A 17,325-nucleotide genomic window follows, 5' to 3' on the forward strand; every position below is an offset into this window, starting at 1 on the left:
ATACATTTACAGACAGTCAGGTGACACATACTGTAACAAAGTTACCTCGTGACCGCCTGCCACTTCGGAGGTCTTTAATAGACTAATTCTTCTTTGTCCACTCTAAATTAAATATTAAGTAATTAAAACACCATAACCAATAAATTTACAAAATATTACAAACATAAATACAATACCTTTTCAGCTACAGCAAATACGAGACTGCTACTCTTTCCCAGATTTCTGCTCCTTCTCTCATGCAAATCTCGCTACCTTTCTTATATACGCAAATCTCGCGATAACTTTTCAACAAATAGTTTCAAAAGAAATAAAATACAATAATTTTACATAAACCTCAAAATTTGAACTAAACAACTTAAAATACATAATCTGAAATAAACATACATTTTTCCAAGAAATAAATAATTTCACTGTCACTTACAAGCATTATTAATTGTGCCAATCGTGATGCTAATCACAGCACAGTTAGCATTATTAATTGTGCCAATCATGTGATGTTAACTGTGCTAATCACAGCACAGTTAGCATTACTAACTGTGCCAATCATGTGATGCTAATGGTGCTAATCACAGCACAGTTTGCATTATTAATTGTGCCAATCGTGATGTTAATCACAGCGCAGTTAGCATTATTAACTGTGCCAATCATGTGATGCTAACTGTGCTAATCACAGCACAGTTAGCATTACTAACTGTGCCAATCATGTGATGCTAACTGTGCTAATCACACCACAGTTTGCATTATTAATTGTGCCAATCGTGATGTTAATCACAGCACAGTTAGCATTACTAACTGTGGCAATCGTGAGGCTATCACAGCCGAGTTAGCATTACTAACAGTGCCAATCGTGATGCTGATCACAGCACAGTTAGCATTACTAACTGTGCCAATCATGTGATGCTAATCACAGCGCAGTTAGCATTATTAATTGTGCCAATCGTGATGCTAATCACAGCACAGTTAGCATTACTAACGGTGCCAATCATGTGATGCTGTGCTAATCACAGCAATGTTAGCATTACTAGCTGTCAATCACAGCACAGCATTACTAACTGTGCCAGTTCTGTGATGCTAACTGTGCTAATCACAGCATATTTAGCATTACTAACTGAATATTGCACAATTTGAAGGGTATAACAAAAATACAGAAAAACATGTTTAAGATGCATTTCAATGGCCGCTTTGACTGCTCTGAGCATGCTCAATGATTACGTCACACAAAATTTTAATCCATTTGAATATTTTATTTTCTCTGTACTTAAAGTACTTCTTGATTTTGAGATCATACAAGTTGCTAAATGTTAGAAAGTTCACATATTATTATGACCTGAGGGGAAAAAAAAAAAAAATTTGATGAAAAAGTGGATTTTTAAGGCTTTTTAGCTCAAGGCTCATAAAAAAATGTTGCATGACCGATGACGTAATATGTGGGTAGGCGTTGATCTGTTGACATGGTAACAAGATACTTCCTGGTTGCAAACTCGCTTTCTCAAAGACAAATAGACGGATTAAACATGGCTAAAAAGTGTGTGGCTTATGGTTGGTCAAATACCAACAAGGATAATGTCTCTTTACACACATTTCCGAACCCAAAAAGTCCTGGTGTGCGAAATTCAGGTCCCCTGTTAAAATCTGTTCCCCTCTGAGTCGGGAGCGCTGCAGCCAGAGAGGCGGGGTTTCACGTCGCTTCTGATCGGTTTCTCGGTAAAACAACTCATATAATCATGTCAAGATTGTAACATTCAGTTTAATCCGTAGCTGTTGTTTACAAAATTGTAAAATAAAAATAGATAAATGCTGTCTTCAGGCGCAGTGAAGCGGAGAAATCTCGCCGTCATCACAGCAGCCTGCTGAGAAGCGACTTCCCCCCACCCCCGGAGAATATGAGCGCCACGGCGCAACAGATAAATGCGCGTCCGCTCTCAGAGCGCTCACGTCAAGATTATTTAGTACAATTCCGGGAACACATAATGCTGAAATTAATGCTATGGTTTGTGCTAAATGTAATTTTTTTATGTGCTGTTTTGGTGGATTTCAGCCGTCATAAACGATGCCAGACAATCGAGCTTCAATGAGTTGTTTCCGTGTTTACATCTGAACTGTCAGCCATGACCGCGATTATGAGCACCGATTCCAATTATACATTAGCAAACCATTCCGTTTATTTTCCTAAAATGTTTTTCTCAGACTTACCCGAGTCGTAACAGACGCTTGCGCTGTCTTTCCTGTTAAAATCATCACTTTGTGAATCGCCATCTGAACTTCTCGTGGTGTAGTTCATTGAACTCTCTGTAGCGTAGCCTGGGCAACGCCTACAAACTACGTCATCGACCCAAAGTGTGGATAAAGTGTGGATTTTCAGCCTAGCGGACGCCGAGGAACTATTTTAAATCCTTAAAAAAACTTTTAACGGCGCAATCACGATCTTAATGCTACATTTTTTGAAAATTTGGTCACTAATGCATGTATTTCCGAGTTGGTCAATATCAGAATCAAGAAGTACTTTAACTGTGCACTCCAACAGTATTACTTATTGAATGGATCTGTTTTCAGTCTTTCGCCACCTTTTTGCAAGAAATAAATTATCGCTTGCCTATGATGGATCCATCAGAGGGCGCATTGACAGCATAAATACATTTACAGCTCAATCAACAACTTTAATAAACAATTTTCTAATACAATATATTTTTCTTAAAAAAAAAATGACAGTCATCAGATGAATTATAGCATTTTGTAGAAAAGGATGGAAATACTTTTTTTGAACTAATAAAGGGCATTCAACGGCGATCCAGAAGTTATTCTGTTTTGGATCGTGCTACCGGTACAGATGCCAACTGTGCTGGGATTAGCACAGTTAGCATCACTGACTGTAAACACCACATAAAATGTAGACCCTTGACCCCGTTTTCCAAAGGAATGCCGTTAGCGTTAGCTTCACCAACAGTTGTGCCAGACAAGCTAGTTTTTTTTTCTTTCTAATTCTTGACGTTTTAAAAAAAGTGGCTAATAGCTTCTTACATTCTTTGTGTGTCGTCTGACTTTGTTTTTAAGAATCTCTCTTGTACCTAAAAAAAGGCTATCATTGAGTCTCCTTCCCTCAGTGAACACCTCCACACCAAGGAGTGTTGTTGTTGTTAGCCCGAGCTATTAGCACGTGTGTATGTTGTGTCTGGAAAACACATCCGGTTTCAGAAACAGTCAGCGGCTGATTTCTCTGTACATATTTTTTAATGACTTTGAGTTGTTGTTGGTTTTTTTCTTTGAAAACATTTACAAAAGTTGTTTGTTGTTTCTGTCAACAGGGGATCGTAGAGGTGCAGGGCTATGTCCTCATTGCACATGTCTCAGTGAAGCTGGTGCCTTTGGACAACCTTCGGATCATAAGGGGCAGCCAGCTGTACAGCTCCAACTATTCACTGGCTGTCCTGGACAATCAAGGGCTGGAGACGCTCCGGCTCCGTAGCCTCAAAGGTCAGTTAAAATACAAACACGTTTGTGTGAGCTGTTCTGGCTCATTAGCTGCCTGCTACAAGCTGCGTTTTTTTTTTTTTTAATTTCATATTTACTTAAAGATTTGAAAAGTCACGTCTCATAGCTCTGGTGTTGTTTGTGCTGCAGAGATCCTGTTGGGTGGGGTTTCTATTTGGGGCAACCCCCAGCTGTGCTTCCCGGACCCTCAGAGTATCGATTTGAGGGACATCTTGGACGAGCAGAATACCCCCCACCACAGAGAACTTCGTCTGCAGTCTCGAGCCCCTAACTGTAAGCTGCTTGTGCAAATTCTGTTATCCGGGTCATGGCAACAGCAAGTAGGCTTAAACCGGAGGGGACTGGACTAAACTGAGCGAAAGTCCAGTTGCCTCAGATTTAAGCCCGTCTGCTGCTAACTGTAATTATAATACCAAATCTCGTACAGTTCAATACAGAGAACAGAAATACACCGCAGAAATAGAGTTAAAAACACATGGAAGCCCATTTTAAACATTTATGCCACAAATGAATGGTCTAGCGTCATTTCATCATATATATATATATATATATATATATATATATATATATATATATATATATATATATATATATATATATAGCCGTTTTTAACACATTCATTGGTTTGCCGGTGTAGGTACCAGATCGGCTCGGGTCCTGCACCTTCTGATGACGTCACTATACATGATTGGTTTAACGTTTGCACAATTACACAAAACATTGTGATTGGTCTGGACTATACTATACTAAAACCGCTATAATTATAATTATAGCGGTTTTATTCGAGAGCGGGATTGCGGTTTGTAAACGGACAATTTTACGAAGAAATTCTCCATGGTCCCTGCGCCTCCCGATGACGTCACATTATGGCAACGCCACTCAAACAAACTACATTGAGCCAGCGGTCTGAATTTGTAACGAATCAATTTTATTTAGTTAATTTAGCGGTTTCTTTTTTCTCAAAAGCTTCAGGCTTAAAGATGAACATAGAAAAATGTGAAATCTTAGCAATTCAAAATAATCAACCCACTTTAATTGATAAAAATTAGGTAAAATATTTAGGTATAATGATTAACAAGGACCACACTGAAAATGACAGAACAAATATTCAAGCCATTTTACTAAAAAAATCAACAAATATTTGACAGTTGGCTCAATCTCTGGAAGAATATTGTCACAATTTCATCTGGAATAATAAAAAACATGTGATCAGAAAGAACGGCATAGTAATATCAGTAGAAAAAGGAAGAATAAACGTTATTGATTTTAAAGTGATGAAGCAGTGATAAAATTAAAATGGCTGCAGACTTTTATTAAAAATGAAAAGAGTTTATGGTTTTGTTTCCCTTCACAACTTTTTTTTTTTTAAATTGGAGGAAGGACATTTCTGATGTAAGATGTAAATTTGATCCTGCAAAACTACTGATTAAATTTTCAGACTACCACAGAAGCATTCCAAAAAACATGTTAAAAGTTTTCATGCCTCGATTAAGTTACTGGAAAATAACCGTAAATTAGCAAAATAAAATTGATTTGTAACAAATGACTGAGGGCATAATGTAGTTTGTTTGAGTGGAGTTGCCATATATTTGACGTCATTGGGAAGCGCAGGCCACCCGAGCCGATCTGGTACCTACACCGACAAATTAAATTTTTCTGGTCATTCCTGAAGAGTCTAAACCAAATCTGCTACCCAAATAGCTTAATATGATAAAGCACCAACTAAATGATTAATTCAATTATTAAAGGAGAAAACCCTTAAAAGCTCATATAGTGCAGGATGACATGAAGGGTTTAACTGGTGTTGTTAGTTTCTGTGACTATTTGTTAGAAATGACACATTAACAGGTGTTCATGTTTCTCCAAACATTTATACAGAATTGAATTTATAATGTGAAGAATATCACGCTATATATATATATATATATATATATATATATATATATATATATATATATATATATATATATATATATATATATATATATATATAGCAACAAGCTCTACATTTTTGTTTTTTTGTGGTTTCTTTTGCACATTGAGACAAATGTTAAAAGACTGATAGATGTTGAATGTGTTTTAATAGTAAAGGATTTTAAATGCTATCCTGCAGCTATGGGTAGGTTAGCATCTATGGCAACACTCTGTGTTAAATTACCTTCTTCATAATCGTCTCCCTTCGTCCAGCCGACAGCCGCCCTGTTTCCTGTCCAACATGCAGGCGTTTGTCACATTATCCGTTAAAGTTGTGTTTTTATTCTGCCGCTCAGCTAATGTTTCTCAGCCGTCGACTGAGGTTTGGCGGAGTTTTGTTTTTCCTTTTGGTTAAAACTGTGAGAATTATGCGCTCAGATTTCTGCCGTTGCATGTTTTTTTCTTTCTTTCTCTGCTTCAGGTGCAAACTGCCATCCTGCGTGTGAGAACAGGTGCTGGGGGGAAACGGAGCAGGACTGCCAAACGCGTGAGTTTATGTCTTGCGTTCTCGAAGGTGATACAGCTAGTCTTTAAAACTTTGATTTATTTATTGACTTATTTATTCCCTGGCTTGCCCTTTTTCTAAAGTGACCAGAATAATCTGCTCTGGCTGTCAGCGATGCAAAGGCCGTCTTCTTAGCGACTGCTGTCACAAGCAGTGTGCGGCCGGGTGCACTGGACCCAAAGACTCGGACTGCTTGGTAAACGACACCTTTTACCCACACCTTTATTTATTAATTTATTTATGCTGCTAAAACTTAACGTGTCCCTTCGCCCACCGCTTCGTCTCGTCAGGCGTGTCGTCACTTCAACGACAGCGGACTTTGCAAAGAGGCGTGTCCTCCGGCCACCATCTACGACACGGTCATCTTTCAGTCCAAACCCAACCCCGACAAGAGGTTCAGCTTCGGAGCCACCTGTGTCAAGAAGTGTCCCTGTAAGGACTCGGCTGTCTCCTCCTGGTGTAACTACAAGGCATTCAGGGACTCCAGGTTGCTCTTTGAGCGCTGACTCTCTCTCTCTCTCTCTCTCTCTCTCTGTAGATAACTACCTTGCTATGGAAGTGGCCTGCACCTTGAACTGTCCCCAAAACAGCAAGGAAGTCATCGTCAAGCAGCCGGACGGCACGGAGACGCAGAAATGCGAAAAGTGTGAAGGGGACTGTGCCAAAGGTGGGACCCAGATGCGTCTTTTGCTTACATTCATTGGAAACTTTACCATCCGGTCATTTCTTTTATCCGGGGCTTTCATTAATATCCTATCTGACGGATCTACACAAATCAGAAAAAAAAATGGTTATCCTATTTTTACATTTAAAGATCTAAAAAGGTGTTAAATGCCTTTTGTGTTCAGCCTCTTTTACTCTGATACCCCCTAAAAAACACACAGAACCAATTGCCTTCACAAGTCATATAATTGGTAAAAAGATTCCATCTTTTTGTAATTTCAAGTTTAAATCCTGCTGTTCTGTGAAGGCCTTACGAGGTTTGCAAGAGGACATTTAAGAGCAGACATTATCATGAGGATGAAGGAGCCCGGCAGACAGGCCAGGGAGAGTCGTGGAGACGTTTAAAGCAGAGTTAGATTATAAAACGGTCTCCCAAGCTTTGATAATCTTACTAAACTCTGTTCAACTCCTCAGCTGAACATTCAGTTCAGTTCAGTTTTATTTATATAGCACCAATTCATGAAATACGTCATCATCAAGGTTCTTTCCCAAGTCAGACTCCATCAGATCCTCCAGGTTGGTGAGAAAGTTTCCTCTCTAAGGAAACCCAGCAGGTTGCATCAAGTCTCTCCAAGCAGCATTCACTCCTCCTGAAAGAGCGTAGAGCCACAGTGGACAGTCGTCTGCATTGTTGATGGCTTTGCAGCAATCCCTCATACTGAGCATGCATGAAGCGACAGTGGAGAGGAAAACTCCCCTTTAACAGGGAGGAGAACCTCAACCAGAACCAGGCTCAGTGTGAACAGTCATCTGCACAGAAGGTTCCCCCTAAAGGAACCTCATTTCAGATGCTTGGATCCAGGATGTGGTTCTTTCTGTCATGATCCAGACCTCATGACCATAGATGAGGTTCAGAGAATAGCCTGACTGGTAAATCGAGAGCTTTGCTCTTTGGATCAGCTCTTCCTTTAGCACAGCACTCAGGAGAAGACTCTGCTCACACTCTTTTAAGGACCAAAATGTTCACATTTTGGACAAAGAAGACAGATGGTTTGAAAGGGGTGTGAAGGAAGCCATCTACGTTAAGAGAGAGAAACAAACCTTAAACAGAGGAGGAGGCCTTAGGTTCCAACTCTCAAAAACTTACAACACAGCTATAGGATTAATTCCGGCCAATCATCACCTCAATTCTCACCCTCATATGGGTGATTAAAACATTGCTCCTTTAAGCCAGGCCAATAACAACCCTAACGACTCGACCGCCCATTACTAAGGGGTGGACCTGTTTCGGTTGAATTTGCATGTTATCTAAGCCATTACTAGGCCTTTGTTTGGCAATGGTATAAAGCTTGTTACTCCACATTACTCCAGACTTTTTGAATTGAGAAAGCTTCCTGGAGAGGAAGCGAAACGTCTTCTACTACGGAAAACAAGTCCAGTTGCTTTGTTTTTTACTTTTTTTTTTGGAATGACCATGACCTGGATGACTGAGAATCTTCACCAGCATTTAGCACAGCAGAGCGGATCAGCAGATGAAGTCTCGATCTGTCCATCTATTGGTCCATCCTCCCATCACTGGTGAACAAGACACCAAGATACTTGAAATTAAAAGGGGGCCCCCCCCCCCCCTTTTTCCCCTTTTTTTTTTTTTACATTCGGGGAACCTGACCTCAGACTCTTATTCCAGCTGCTCCTAAGTTTAATGTTCTTTGCAAAACTGGTACCTTTTCTTATCAGCTTAGTCATGCTTTAACACTCACTGCAAGCAGAAAACAGGTCAATATGTAATTAAATTAAGGGGCCTGTCTTTTCACCATAGTTTGATGCTTGGGTTAGCCTTAACTAGTTAAGTAGCCCTAGCTAGCCTCCTGTCGATAAACCAATTGGTCGTCACTTTAAATTCCATTTACGTCTACAGATGTTAAACACTGCTGGTTTCAGCTTTGTGTTTGGATTTTATTTGCACCGGCTAAAGTCGAACCTGCTCCTCATTTGTCTCAGATTGCAACGGCATGAGTCTGGACAGCGGCGGCGTGGCAACGGTAACGGCTGACAACGTGGCGCAGCTCAGCAAGTGCACCAAGATCTTTGGAAGTCTGGCCTTCCGTGCTCGGAGCTTTGCCGGGTAAGAGGCAGACATTGGAGGAGGAGGGGGGGGGGGGTATTGTAACAACAGTCTTTATTTTTAAAATAATACGAATAATGTTAGGATTTATGGGGAGAAATCAGCGTTTTCCAGAGTGACTTAAAACCACAGCTGCTGGACACGGTTGGGTTGGAGATGAGATGAAAAAAAGTTTGCTGGTTTCGGTTCCCTGTAGTATCATGATGTGGGCTGTCGTTGTTACCAAGCCTGTTTCTCAATCCTTCTAAACCTCCATGAACAGATCTGCATTATGTTTAGAACATCTATGATCTCTGCAGATCCTGTAAACAGTCCCAACTAGTTCTATAACCACCTCAGCCTGTTTTATGGTTGTTAGAAGAAACCTGCAGTCGTAAACTCGATTCGATCTACACCCTCCCACCGTAGCTCTGCCTGTGTGTTTGGTGATGTTATCCCTCTGGAAATAGTAAATCCTCCGCTGAAGTGAAAACTTTCCTCTTCGCTCAGGGACCCTGTCACCAAAACACCCGGCCTGACGTTGGAGCAGCTCAGAGACTTCAGGAAGCTGGAGGAGATTACAGGTATCGGGCTCTTTTATCAAAGCTTCTGTATGCTTTCAACAGCAAAATAGCCCCAGATCCCAATTTTTACTTTTCCCGGAGAATGCCGCACAGACGTCTGAGTATAGCTGTGATTTTTATTTTTTATTTTTTTGCCTGCAGGTTATTTGTACATTGATGCCTGGCCAGAGAAGTGGAGCAACCTCTCCGTGTTTGAGAACCTGAAGGTGATCCGAGGCAGGATGCTCTACATGTAAGTTTTTTTAAAGGAGAGGCTCTCATCTCCTCAGGGTCCCTGAAGATGGTTTCTGAAAGCATGTCTGGGTATTTAGTAATAAAACTTTGAATATCTCATTCATCCTGTTGATCCCGATGGGAAATGGGTTTATTGGACACCTAAACACAAGCAGCTGCTCAAATAATCTAATGATATATTTTATACGCGATCATTAAAATGTCTATTCTAAAATCTGAAGAAGAAATATTGTGTCTTTTTGCCAAACTTTTTGACATAAAACTTAAAAATATAAATTTTTTTCATCTCAAATTAGCTTTTTAAACTATTCCCGTCATACATCGTAAACTTTTCTCCACATTTATGAAATGAAAATAGAAATATATACATGTTTTTTTTTTTAACTCTATCCTCTACAAGCTCTTTTGTAAAGAGAAGACTTATACTTATTTAGGTTTGCTATGAAAACAGGGGTTTAACACTAAGTCTTGCTGAAACAATCCTTCGCCTAAGATGCTGATAGTTTTATTTTTTTATTTTTAGGTTGTTTTGTTTGTAATTTTTGCAAGTCTCAACTTTAAATCTTAGCGGTCTCAAAGTCTTGCAGAAACCCTGAATATTAGACAAAGCAGCTCCGAGGTTCTCGATAATCATGTGAAAGACAAAAACTTTACGTCTTCTTCTATGGTATGGAGTAACTTGCATTACAGGATATTATCATCACCTTCTGTAAGGGGGGAGATTAGACAAAACTTTATTACTGTGAATGCAGTAGGCATTCACAGTTATTAAGATCCTCTTTCACGTTTTTACTGTTTAAAGTTTGATTCGCTTCTCCTCCTGCAGTTTTTGTCCGATTTCAACCATTCAACTTTTAAACTATTCAGCTTCTTCTGGAATCGATGGCTATATCTTTTTGTACTTTTAACTTTTCAACTTTTTAAAATATTAAGCTTTTTCTGCAAATTTTCAGCTTTTTTTTTCTCCCATAGGAAATGAATGTAATTCACTAAAATTCCGCTCATTTTAGCTGCTTTTTGACAGCTTACTGCTTCAGCCTACTTTCAGCTAGAAACGCCATTCAACTTTTAAAATGTAGTGATATCTTTCAGCTATTATGGTATATTTAAGCTTTTTCATATATTTTACCATTTTCATATAGTACCTCCTTAAAATAATCTTGGCTTTTCAAGAAATTCTGCAAATAACATGCGTTGCTATGGTCGTCAAGGATGCAGTTATAGAGTGCGCACTCTAGAAATTCAACAAATTCTTCTTCTCCGAACAACTTCTTGTCACTCGCTCAATTTTCAACCTATCTACATAAATTATACATCAAAACGTAGGAATTTTTGTCTGGATTCAGGAAATGTAACCCTCATTGGTGTAGCATTTATAGATTTTTTGCAAATCACCTCAGAGCGACACAAACCCGAAACCTCCCCCATTAATTTCCTATGGAGCGGTTTTGAAAAATGACGTCTGAAAATCCAAAACATCACACGTTTTCGCACCGTCGCTACTCCTAAACCGTTTGATGTACAGGCATGAGACTTTCACACATGAATGTCCCAACCCTTCTGACACTCACAAAAAAGGAATTATTTGGATAACTGTTACGGTTTTGCCGCAGGAACAATTCGTTCGGGAGTAGCGAATGTGCAAAATCCTGAAAATGCTTTAGAGCTGCATTTTTCCACATGATCCACTATTTTACATCATCGCTGTGCCTACACCGATTTTTGTACAAACATAAAAATGAGCAACATAGTCCTCAAAAGCCTGCTGATACTCACTGTGAAAGAATTATTTTGATATCTCTTATACTTTTTTAGCTAGAGCGATTTGTTTGGGACAGTTTTTAGAGGATTTTTGAAATTCCTTAAAAATCCCCTTTATATCATAATTTTTTACGCCTTTATTAAAATATTTCCTGCAAAAACCGACAGCAAGTCTTCTTCCCCTATCCGTTAAGAAATAAACACAGAAAAAATTACGTCTCTACCATTTACGGATCAGGAGATATGGAGCGTTGTTCGGGGCAAAGTTCTCCATTATAACCCAATGGGACTTATTGTGAGCAAAGTGTCTGCACTTGAGTAGACTGGCCCGCTGCAGGTGAGTGAGTGAGTTTCCATGACGACGGAACTCTGAGGGCCAGAGGGAGAAGCTCCATTGGGATACAATGGCAACTTTCGACGCCCACTGCAGCGGCTGTGATTAATGTAGGAACCTGAAATTCGCACAGTCACTTCCTCTTGACATTTTAAAATTTTCAAGTGACTTTCAGCCATGTGTAGGGCTGGGCGATATGGATTAAAAAATAAATCTCCGATTTTATCATACCAAATTCGATTAATCGATTTTTTCCTCCTTTTTGTTTCATAAAAAGAAATTAAAGAAATTATTTTAAAACCTTGCTTTTATGTCAAGTATTTCGTCAGGGATTGACCTGAATTCAAAGTGCAACTAAAAACAAGCTGTGAAACATGCTTGTAAAACAAGATGGCAGCCGTGCCATTATAAACAATGAAAATATAACTAAACATTTGCTGCTAGTGGTATTACACATTGAGCTAAGAACAGGCTTCACTGCACTTGTGAACTTCAAACTAAGATAAAAAAAAAGTAAATAAGTAAATGAAGTACCTTGTATTATGGTAAAAAAAAAAAGTTTCCACTTAACAATATTTTGACAATATATTTGCCTAAACATATATTCAGCATCACATGCTGTTCTCTTCATGGAAACCCAATGAGTGTATTGGCAAAATAAAATCCAGATTTTCCAAAAATGAAATCTTAAAGAATTGTAAATTCGAATTAATCGATTAAATCGATTTATTGCCCAGCCCTAGCCATGTGTCACTTTTCTGACCCATTTTGGATTTCACATGCTTTCCTATTGGGCCTTTGCTTCCAACAGGACCTGGCATGATGCCCAGACACGACCCAATTGGCCAATACAGCACCACCCACCTGTGGGAAATGGCGCTACACGCCATTTTGGTCAAATGTTGAGTTCTGGGCCCAGATGTGGTGAGGCTGAGTTGCTAGAGGAGGCCAATCTGACCCATGAACTTTGGTGACCTTTGGTGACATTAAGTATTGGCACCCATTTTTGAGGCACTTCCCAGTACAGGATTTGGACCAAACTGACAGAGTACAATCACCCGGTGATACTGAACACAACCATGTTAGGGGCTAACGGTTAGCATGTTGCTGATCGGAAGTAGCTCTAGGAAGCTCGGACAAACTTCTGCTTTACAGAGTCTGTACCTCCTTTATACAGAATGCTCCACAATAAGTTTGGGCCTCGTCACGTAAAGCATCTCCAGGTTAGGAGGTGTCAAACATCCAATGCTTTTCAATGGGGGCGAAACCCCTTATACTCCCTAGAAATGCAGGCCCACATATGGCTACAGTATATTCAAGTTTGAAATTCTTCTTCTGCTTCAGTGTTTAGAATGAGTTAGGAAATGTTTGGTGCCTTTCCCTCAGTTTTTTCTTCTTCTAATCATTCAGCTATTGTTCTTTCATGTTCAAATTCTTCAACTCTTTCAAATTCTTCAACTTTTTCAACTTCTTCAATGTTTTCAGCTATTTTTTCTTTTCTTCAAAGATCTTCTGCATCTTTTGCTCAATCATTCAGCTATCTGCATTCACAGTGCATTTTCGCAGGAAATGCTAATTTTTCTAGTTTATCCTTATTTTTCTGGACAAAGGCCCACAGGAAACAGGTCTAGAAAGCCACTTTTAGTGTAAGATCCATGGGTTGATAAAGACTTCTCTGAACTGCCTGTTCCCACTGTATCTCTGTACGTTCTTTACTACTAGAAACCTAAATCCTGCGTCATTTTGTGTCCTATGTGGTAATAATTAAACAGAGAGAGACCCAAAACACACTGAATGCCGGCCTGTTGATGTCCGTCCACTTACAGCGTGTCTTTGTTTGCACGTCCCCCCCACCCCCCTCCCATCTGCTAATGGTAATAAATGCTAATTATTCGCCAGCTCTGACGCATTGAACAGCAGGAAATACCAAAGTTTCTGGGAAGCATTTATATTGCTGCAATATCGGTCAGGTGTGTTTAGGTTTGTTTTTCGCTGTGTGCAGATTTACCTTTTTAAACTTTTCTTGACATTCACTTGATTGTTGCAGTAGGGGAAAAAATAAAAAATCAATCATCCTTCTTCTTGTTGTACAGGGGGGTGTTTTCACTGGCCATCCAGAACCTACACATCCAGTCGCTCGGTCTGCGTTCACTGCGCAGCGTCAGTGGAGGCCTGGTGTTGTTGTACAACAACTCTCAGCTGTGCTACACAGATTCGGTGCCCTGGGACACTGTCCTCCATCCCACCCAGGGCCCCCAGCACATCGTCGGCCTCAACCGAGACCCCAAAGTGTGCGGTAGGTGAACGCTCACATAGTGACCTAAAGGCCGGCTCCAGACACTACGGTGGTCATTAGTCTGATGCCCGTCATTCATTCTTGTTGGATTTTATGTACACGTCCTTGCAAAACTATTCACACCCCTTGAGGTTTTTACAATTTGTCACATTACAATCGTGAACTTCAGTATGTCTCATCTGGATTTTATATTCAAACTCAAAAAGAATTCAAAAATACTTTATTTCTCCCAGAGGGACAATAAATAAAAAAACGCATCATAACAAAGGAGGAAAAATATGGAAAAATACCGGGGAAAATCAATCCAGCCGCACAGCATCCAATACAAGAAGAAACGGTTGTCCAAAAAAGCAATTTTTCTAAGAAAAGCAGTAATAAAATTTTGGAAAAAAAAATAAGTGATAGGGCTACCTGAACATGCTGCCATCCTGAGCGCTGCAATTCTAGATAGTCAGACCAACACAAAGAAGTGAATAACTGGAAGGAAAAAAAAATTCTCTTTTCAAAACGTTTCAGAATTACAAAACCTGTAAAGTGTGGCTTGCATTTGCATTCAGTCCTCTTTTCCTCCCATAACCCTAAATGAAATCCATTGCAACCAGTTGTCCTTCAGAAGTCTCCCAGTTAGCTAATCTACATTGTTTGCTTACCTTCAAAATATTTAGCTGCTCAGAGTGGATGAGGAAAAGTGTATGGAGCTAAAAAAAAAAAAAAAGAGGACAATCCTGTTAGAGACCGGGCTGAGGTTCACCTTCCAGGAGGATCAGTATGAACAACAGAGGACTGGTTTAGATCAGTGGTGTTCAAACTTATGGCACCAAAAATCTTTCTCCAGGTTAAAATACACCAACTGGACTCAGCCTTAGAGACAGTGTGAGGAGCTCTGTTATCTGGGGGGAGCTCACAGTCGAGCTGCTGCTTCTCCACATTAAAAGGAGACAGTTGAGGTGATCCAGGCATATCATCAGGTGCCCCCCCTGGAGGGACTGTATGTCCCGTCTGACATGGGAGAGCCCGTAGAATGAGCTGGAGGATGTCACCAGCGACACAATTTGGGAAAAAAAATTACAAAAAGTTTTCATCTGCATTAGCTTGATTTGCTGGAAGGCTTAATTTGTGCCATTCTACCTGGGGAGGGGGGGCACACTTTGGACACCCTAGTTTAGATCCAAACATATTTATGTGTTAAAATGGCCTAGTCAAAGTTCAGACATAAATCCAACTTGAATATCTATGGCAGGAGTTCATCCAGTCTGACTGAGCAGGAGGTATTTTTGAGAAGAGAGTCCATCCAGATGTGGGTTAAATACAAATACAGGACAAAAGATAAAGTGTATATATATATATATATATATATATATATATATATATATTAGGGCTGGGCAAGTTAACGCGTTAATTTTGCGTTAACTCATTAGACTATTAACGGCGATATTTTCTTTAACGCGCATTAACGCATGTTGCTCACATGCTTTTATTTTGTAAAGGTCTGTTGCTGCGGTGTAGGGGTTTGAATCAGAACAGTAAGTGGCGATAATGCGCCAATAACCTCGCTGTCAGCCCAGCCTCGGATTCAGAGGAAGAAAGATACTGGCCGGAAAAAAACAAAGCCGACATGCGGAAGGCGGTGTTTCCCGCAGGTACCGCGAGCGAGCTTAGGCGGGGCGAGGCGAGGCGGTGAGTTGGCGGCCGGAACAAGTTTTGTGCGGAGCGGAGCGGAGCGGGGGGGGGGGTCTGCTTAGACGCCGTCGGTGAAGTCGCTTCTCGTTTCAAAGTATCCATGTGTTTTTGCCTGTTTTTCCCTGCCATTCACTATATGCGCGCGAGAAAGCAACAACAAAAAACCGCGTGTTAACGTCAAATAAACGCAAGTAACGCAAGCATATCGAGTTAGCAAGCATTTCAGTTTAAAGTTCTTCCAGCATGGAATATGACAGAAACAAGTTAGTTGTAACCACTGCCAAGTTAAATTTTGGTATTGAACATAAAATGATAATGCTGCTCCTTGCGGTTACCTCAGAAATTGCCTGTTTTTGGTAGATTTTTTCCCCATAAAGAGAATTCCCTGTCAGTGGCAATAAGCTTTAATTTATTATTATTGCTATTTTTTGTTTTACATGTTTAAGTTGAGCTTTACACTAAATATGTGTTACTGATAAGTGCTACAAATGTTACAACACTTTTGTTCATATGGCAGCAGAACATTAAAATAAAAGTGTTCTTTACACTACTTTTGAATTCATTCTTGGAGTTTGTAAATACAATGCGATTAATCGCGATTAATCGCGATTAATCAGGGCGATTAATCGCGATTAAATATTTTAATCGTTGCCCAGCCCTAATATATATATATATATATATATATATATATATATATATATATATATATAATCCTAGTAAAGTAAATTGATATACACATAGGAGTTTGTGGTTAGAGTGTGAAAAGAAAAAAAAACTGTAATGGGTGTGACAACTTTTCACTCATATGATATTGAGTCAATGGAAATTATATTAAAAGCTTTTATGTGCGTCGTCTCCTCCTGGTTGTGTTTTCAGAGGCGGAGGGACGGGTTTGTCATCCACTGTGTCAGGGGGGCTGTTGGGGTCCAGGGCCCGGCCTGTGCGCAGCTTGCAAGTCGTTCCAGCGTGGCACCGAGTGTGTGGAGCAGTGTGATGTCCATCAGGGGTAACGGTCTTCCTAATGATGCAGCATAACTTCACACTTCATGTGCACATTCAACCCTGATAGGAAATCAGAGTAAAGGTTTTTCAAAGGCTGACCAAAAGCTGTTTGAAGGGCATTGCCTCTAAGATGATGACATGGAAGCTTATGTCCCTGTTTTTAAAGTGACAGTAACGCACATTAAAAAGACAGCAACAACATATTGTCAACATCTCTGCTTGTTTTTGTTGCAGAGCTGTTCGTGAATACCCTGATGGATCTTTGTGCGTCGCCTGTCATGCAGAATGTCGACCTCTAAATGGCACTGCCTCCTGCCACGGCCCTGTAAGTAAACATACTGTACTATACTATATTATACTATACGATACTATACTATGCTGTGCTATACTATACTATGCTATATTGTACTATACTATGCTATATTGTACTATACTATGCTATATTATACTATACGATACTATGCTATGCTATATTATACTATACTATACGATACTATGCTGGGCTATACTATATTATACTATACAATACTATACTATGCTGTGCTATACTATGCTATATTGTACTATACTATGGTATGCTGCGCTATACTATACAGTACTATAGTATGCTGTGCTATACTATACTATGCTGTATTATGCTGTACTAAACTATATTATACTATACAATGCGATACTGTACTATACAATGCTATACTATGC

The 17,325-nt window shown here is 39.7% G+C and overlaps 1 protein-coding gene across 1 annotated transcript in view; it reads left to right on the forward strand.

Moving 5' to 3' along the window:
* erbb2 (erb-b2 receptor tyrosine kinase 2) overlaps nucleotides 1-17,325 on the forward strand; it is a 55,766-nt gene that overhangs the window by 22,700 nt on the left and 15,741 nt on the right. The window contains exons 3-14 of the mRNA XM_036141779.1: nucleotides 3,303-3,471; nucleotides 3,619-3,762; nucleotides 5,885-5,950; nucleotides 6,052-6,164; nucleotides 6,259-6,400; nucleotides 6,507-6,635; nucleotides 8,633-8,756; nucleotides 9,246-9,319; nucleotides 9,461-9,551; nucleotides 13,742-13,944; nucleotides 16,501-16,630; nucleotides 16,861-16,951. Of these exons, the coding sequence (XP_035997672.1) occupies nucleotides 3,303-3,471; nucleotides 3,619-3,762; nucleotides 5,885-5,950; nucleotides 6,052-6,164; nucleotides 6,259-6,400; nucleotides 6,507-6,635; nucleotides 8,633-8,756; nucleotides 9,246-9,319; nucleotides 9,461-9,551; nucleotides 13,742-13,944; nucleotides 16,501-16,630; nucleotides 16,861-16,951 (1,476 nt within the window). The remainder of the gene's footprint in view (nucleotides 1-3,302; nucleotides 3,472-3,618; nucleotides 3,763-5,884; nucleotides 5,951-6,051; nucleotides 6,165-6,258; nucleotides 6,401-6,506; nucleotides 6,636-8,632; nucleotides 8,757-9,245; nucleotides 9,320-9,460; nucleotides 9,552-13,741; nucleotides 13,945-16,500; nucleotides 16,631-16,860; nucleotides 16,952-17,325) is intronic.

This window comes from Fundulus heteroclitus, chromosome 10, assembly GCF_011125445.2.
Source record: "Fundulus heteroclitus isolate FHET01 chromosome 10, MU-UCD_Fhet_4.1, whole genome shotgun sequence".
NCBI classification, from domain to species: Eukaryota; Metazoa; Chordata; class Actinopteri; order Cyprinodontiformes; family Fundulidae; genus Fundulus; species Fundulus heteroclitus.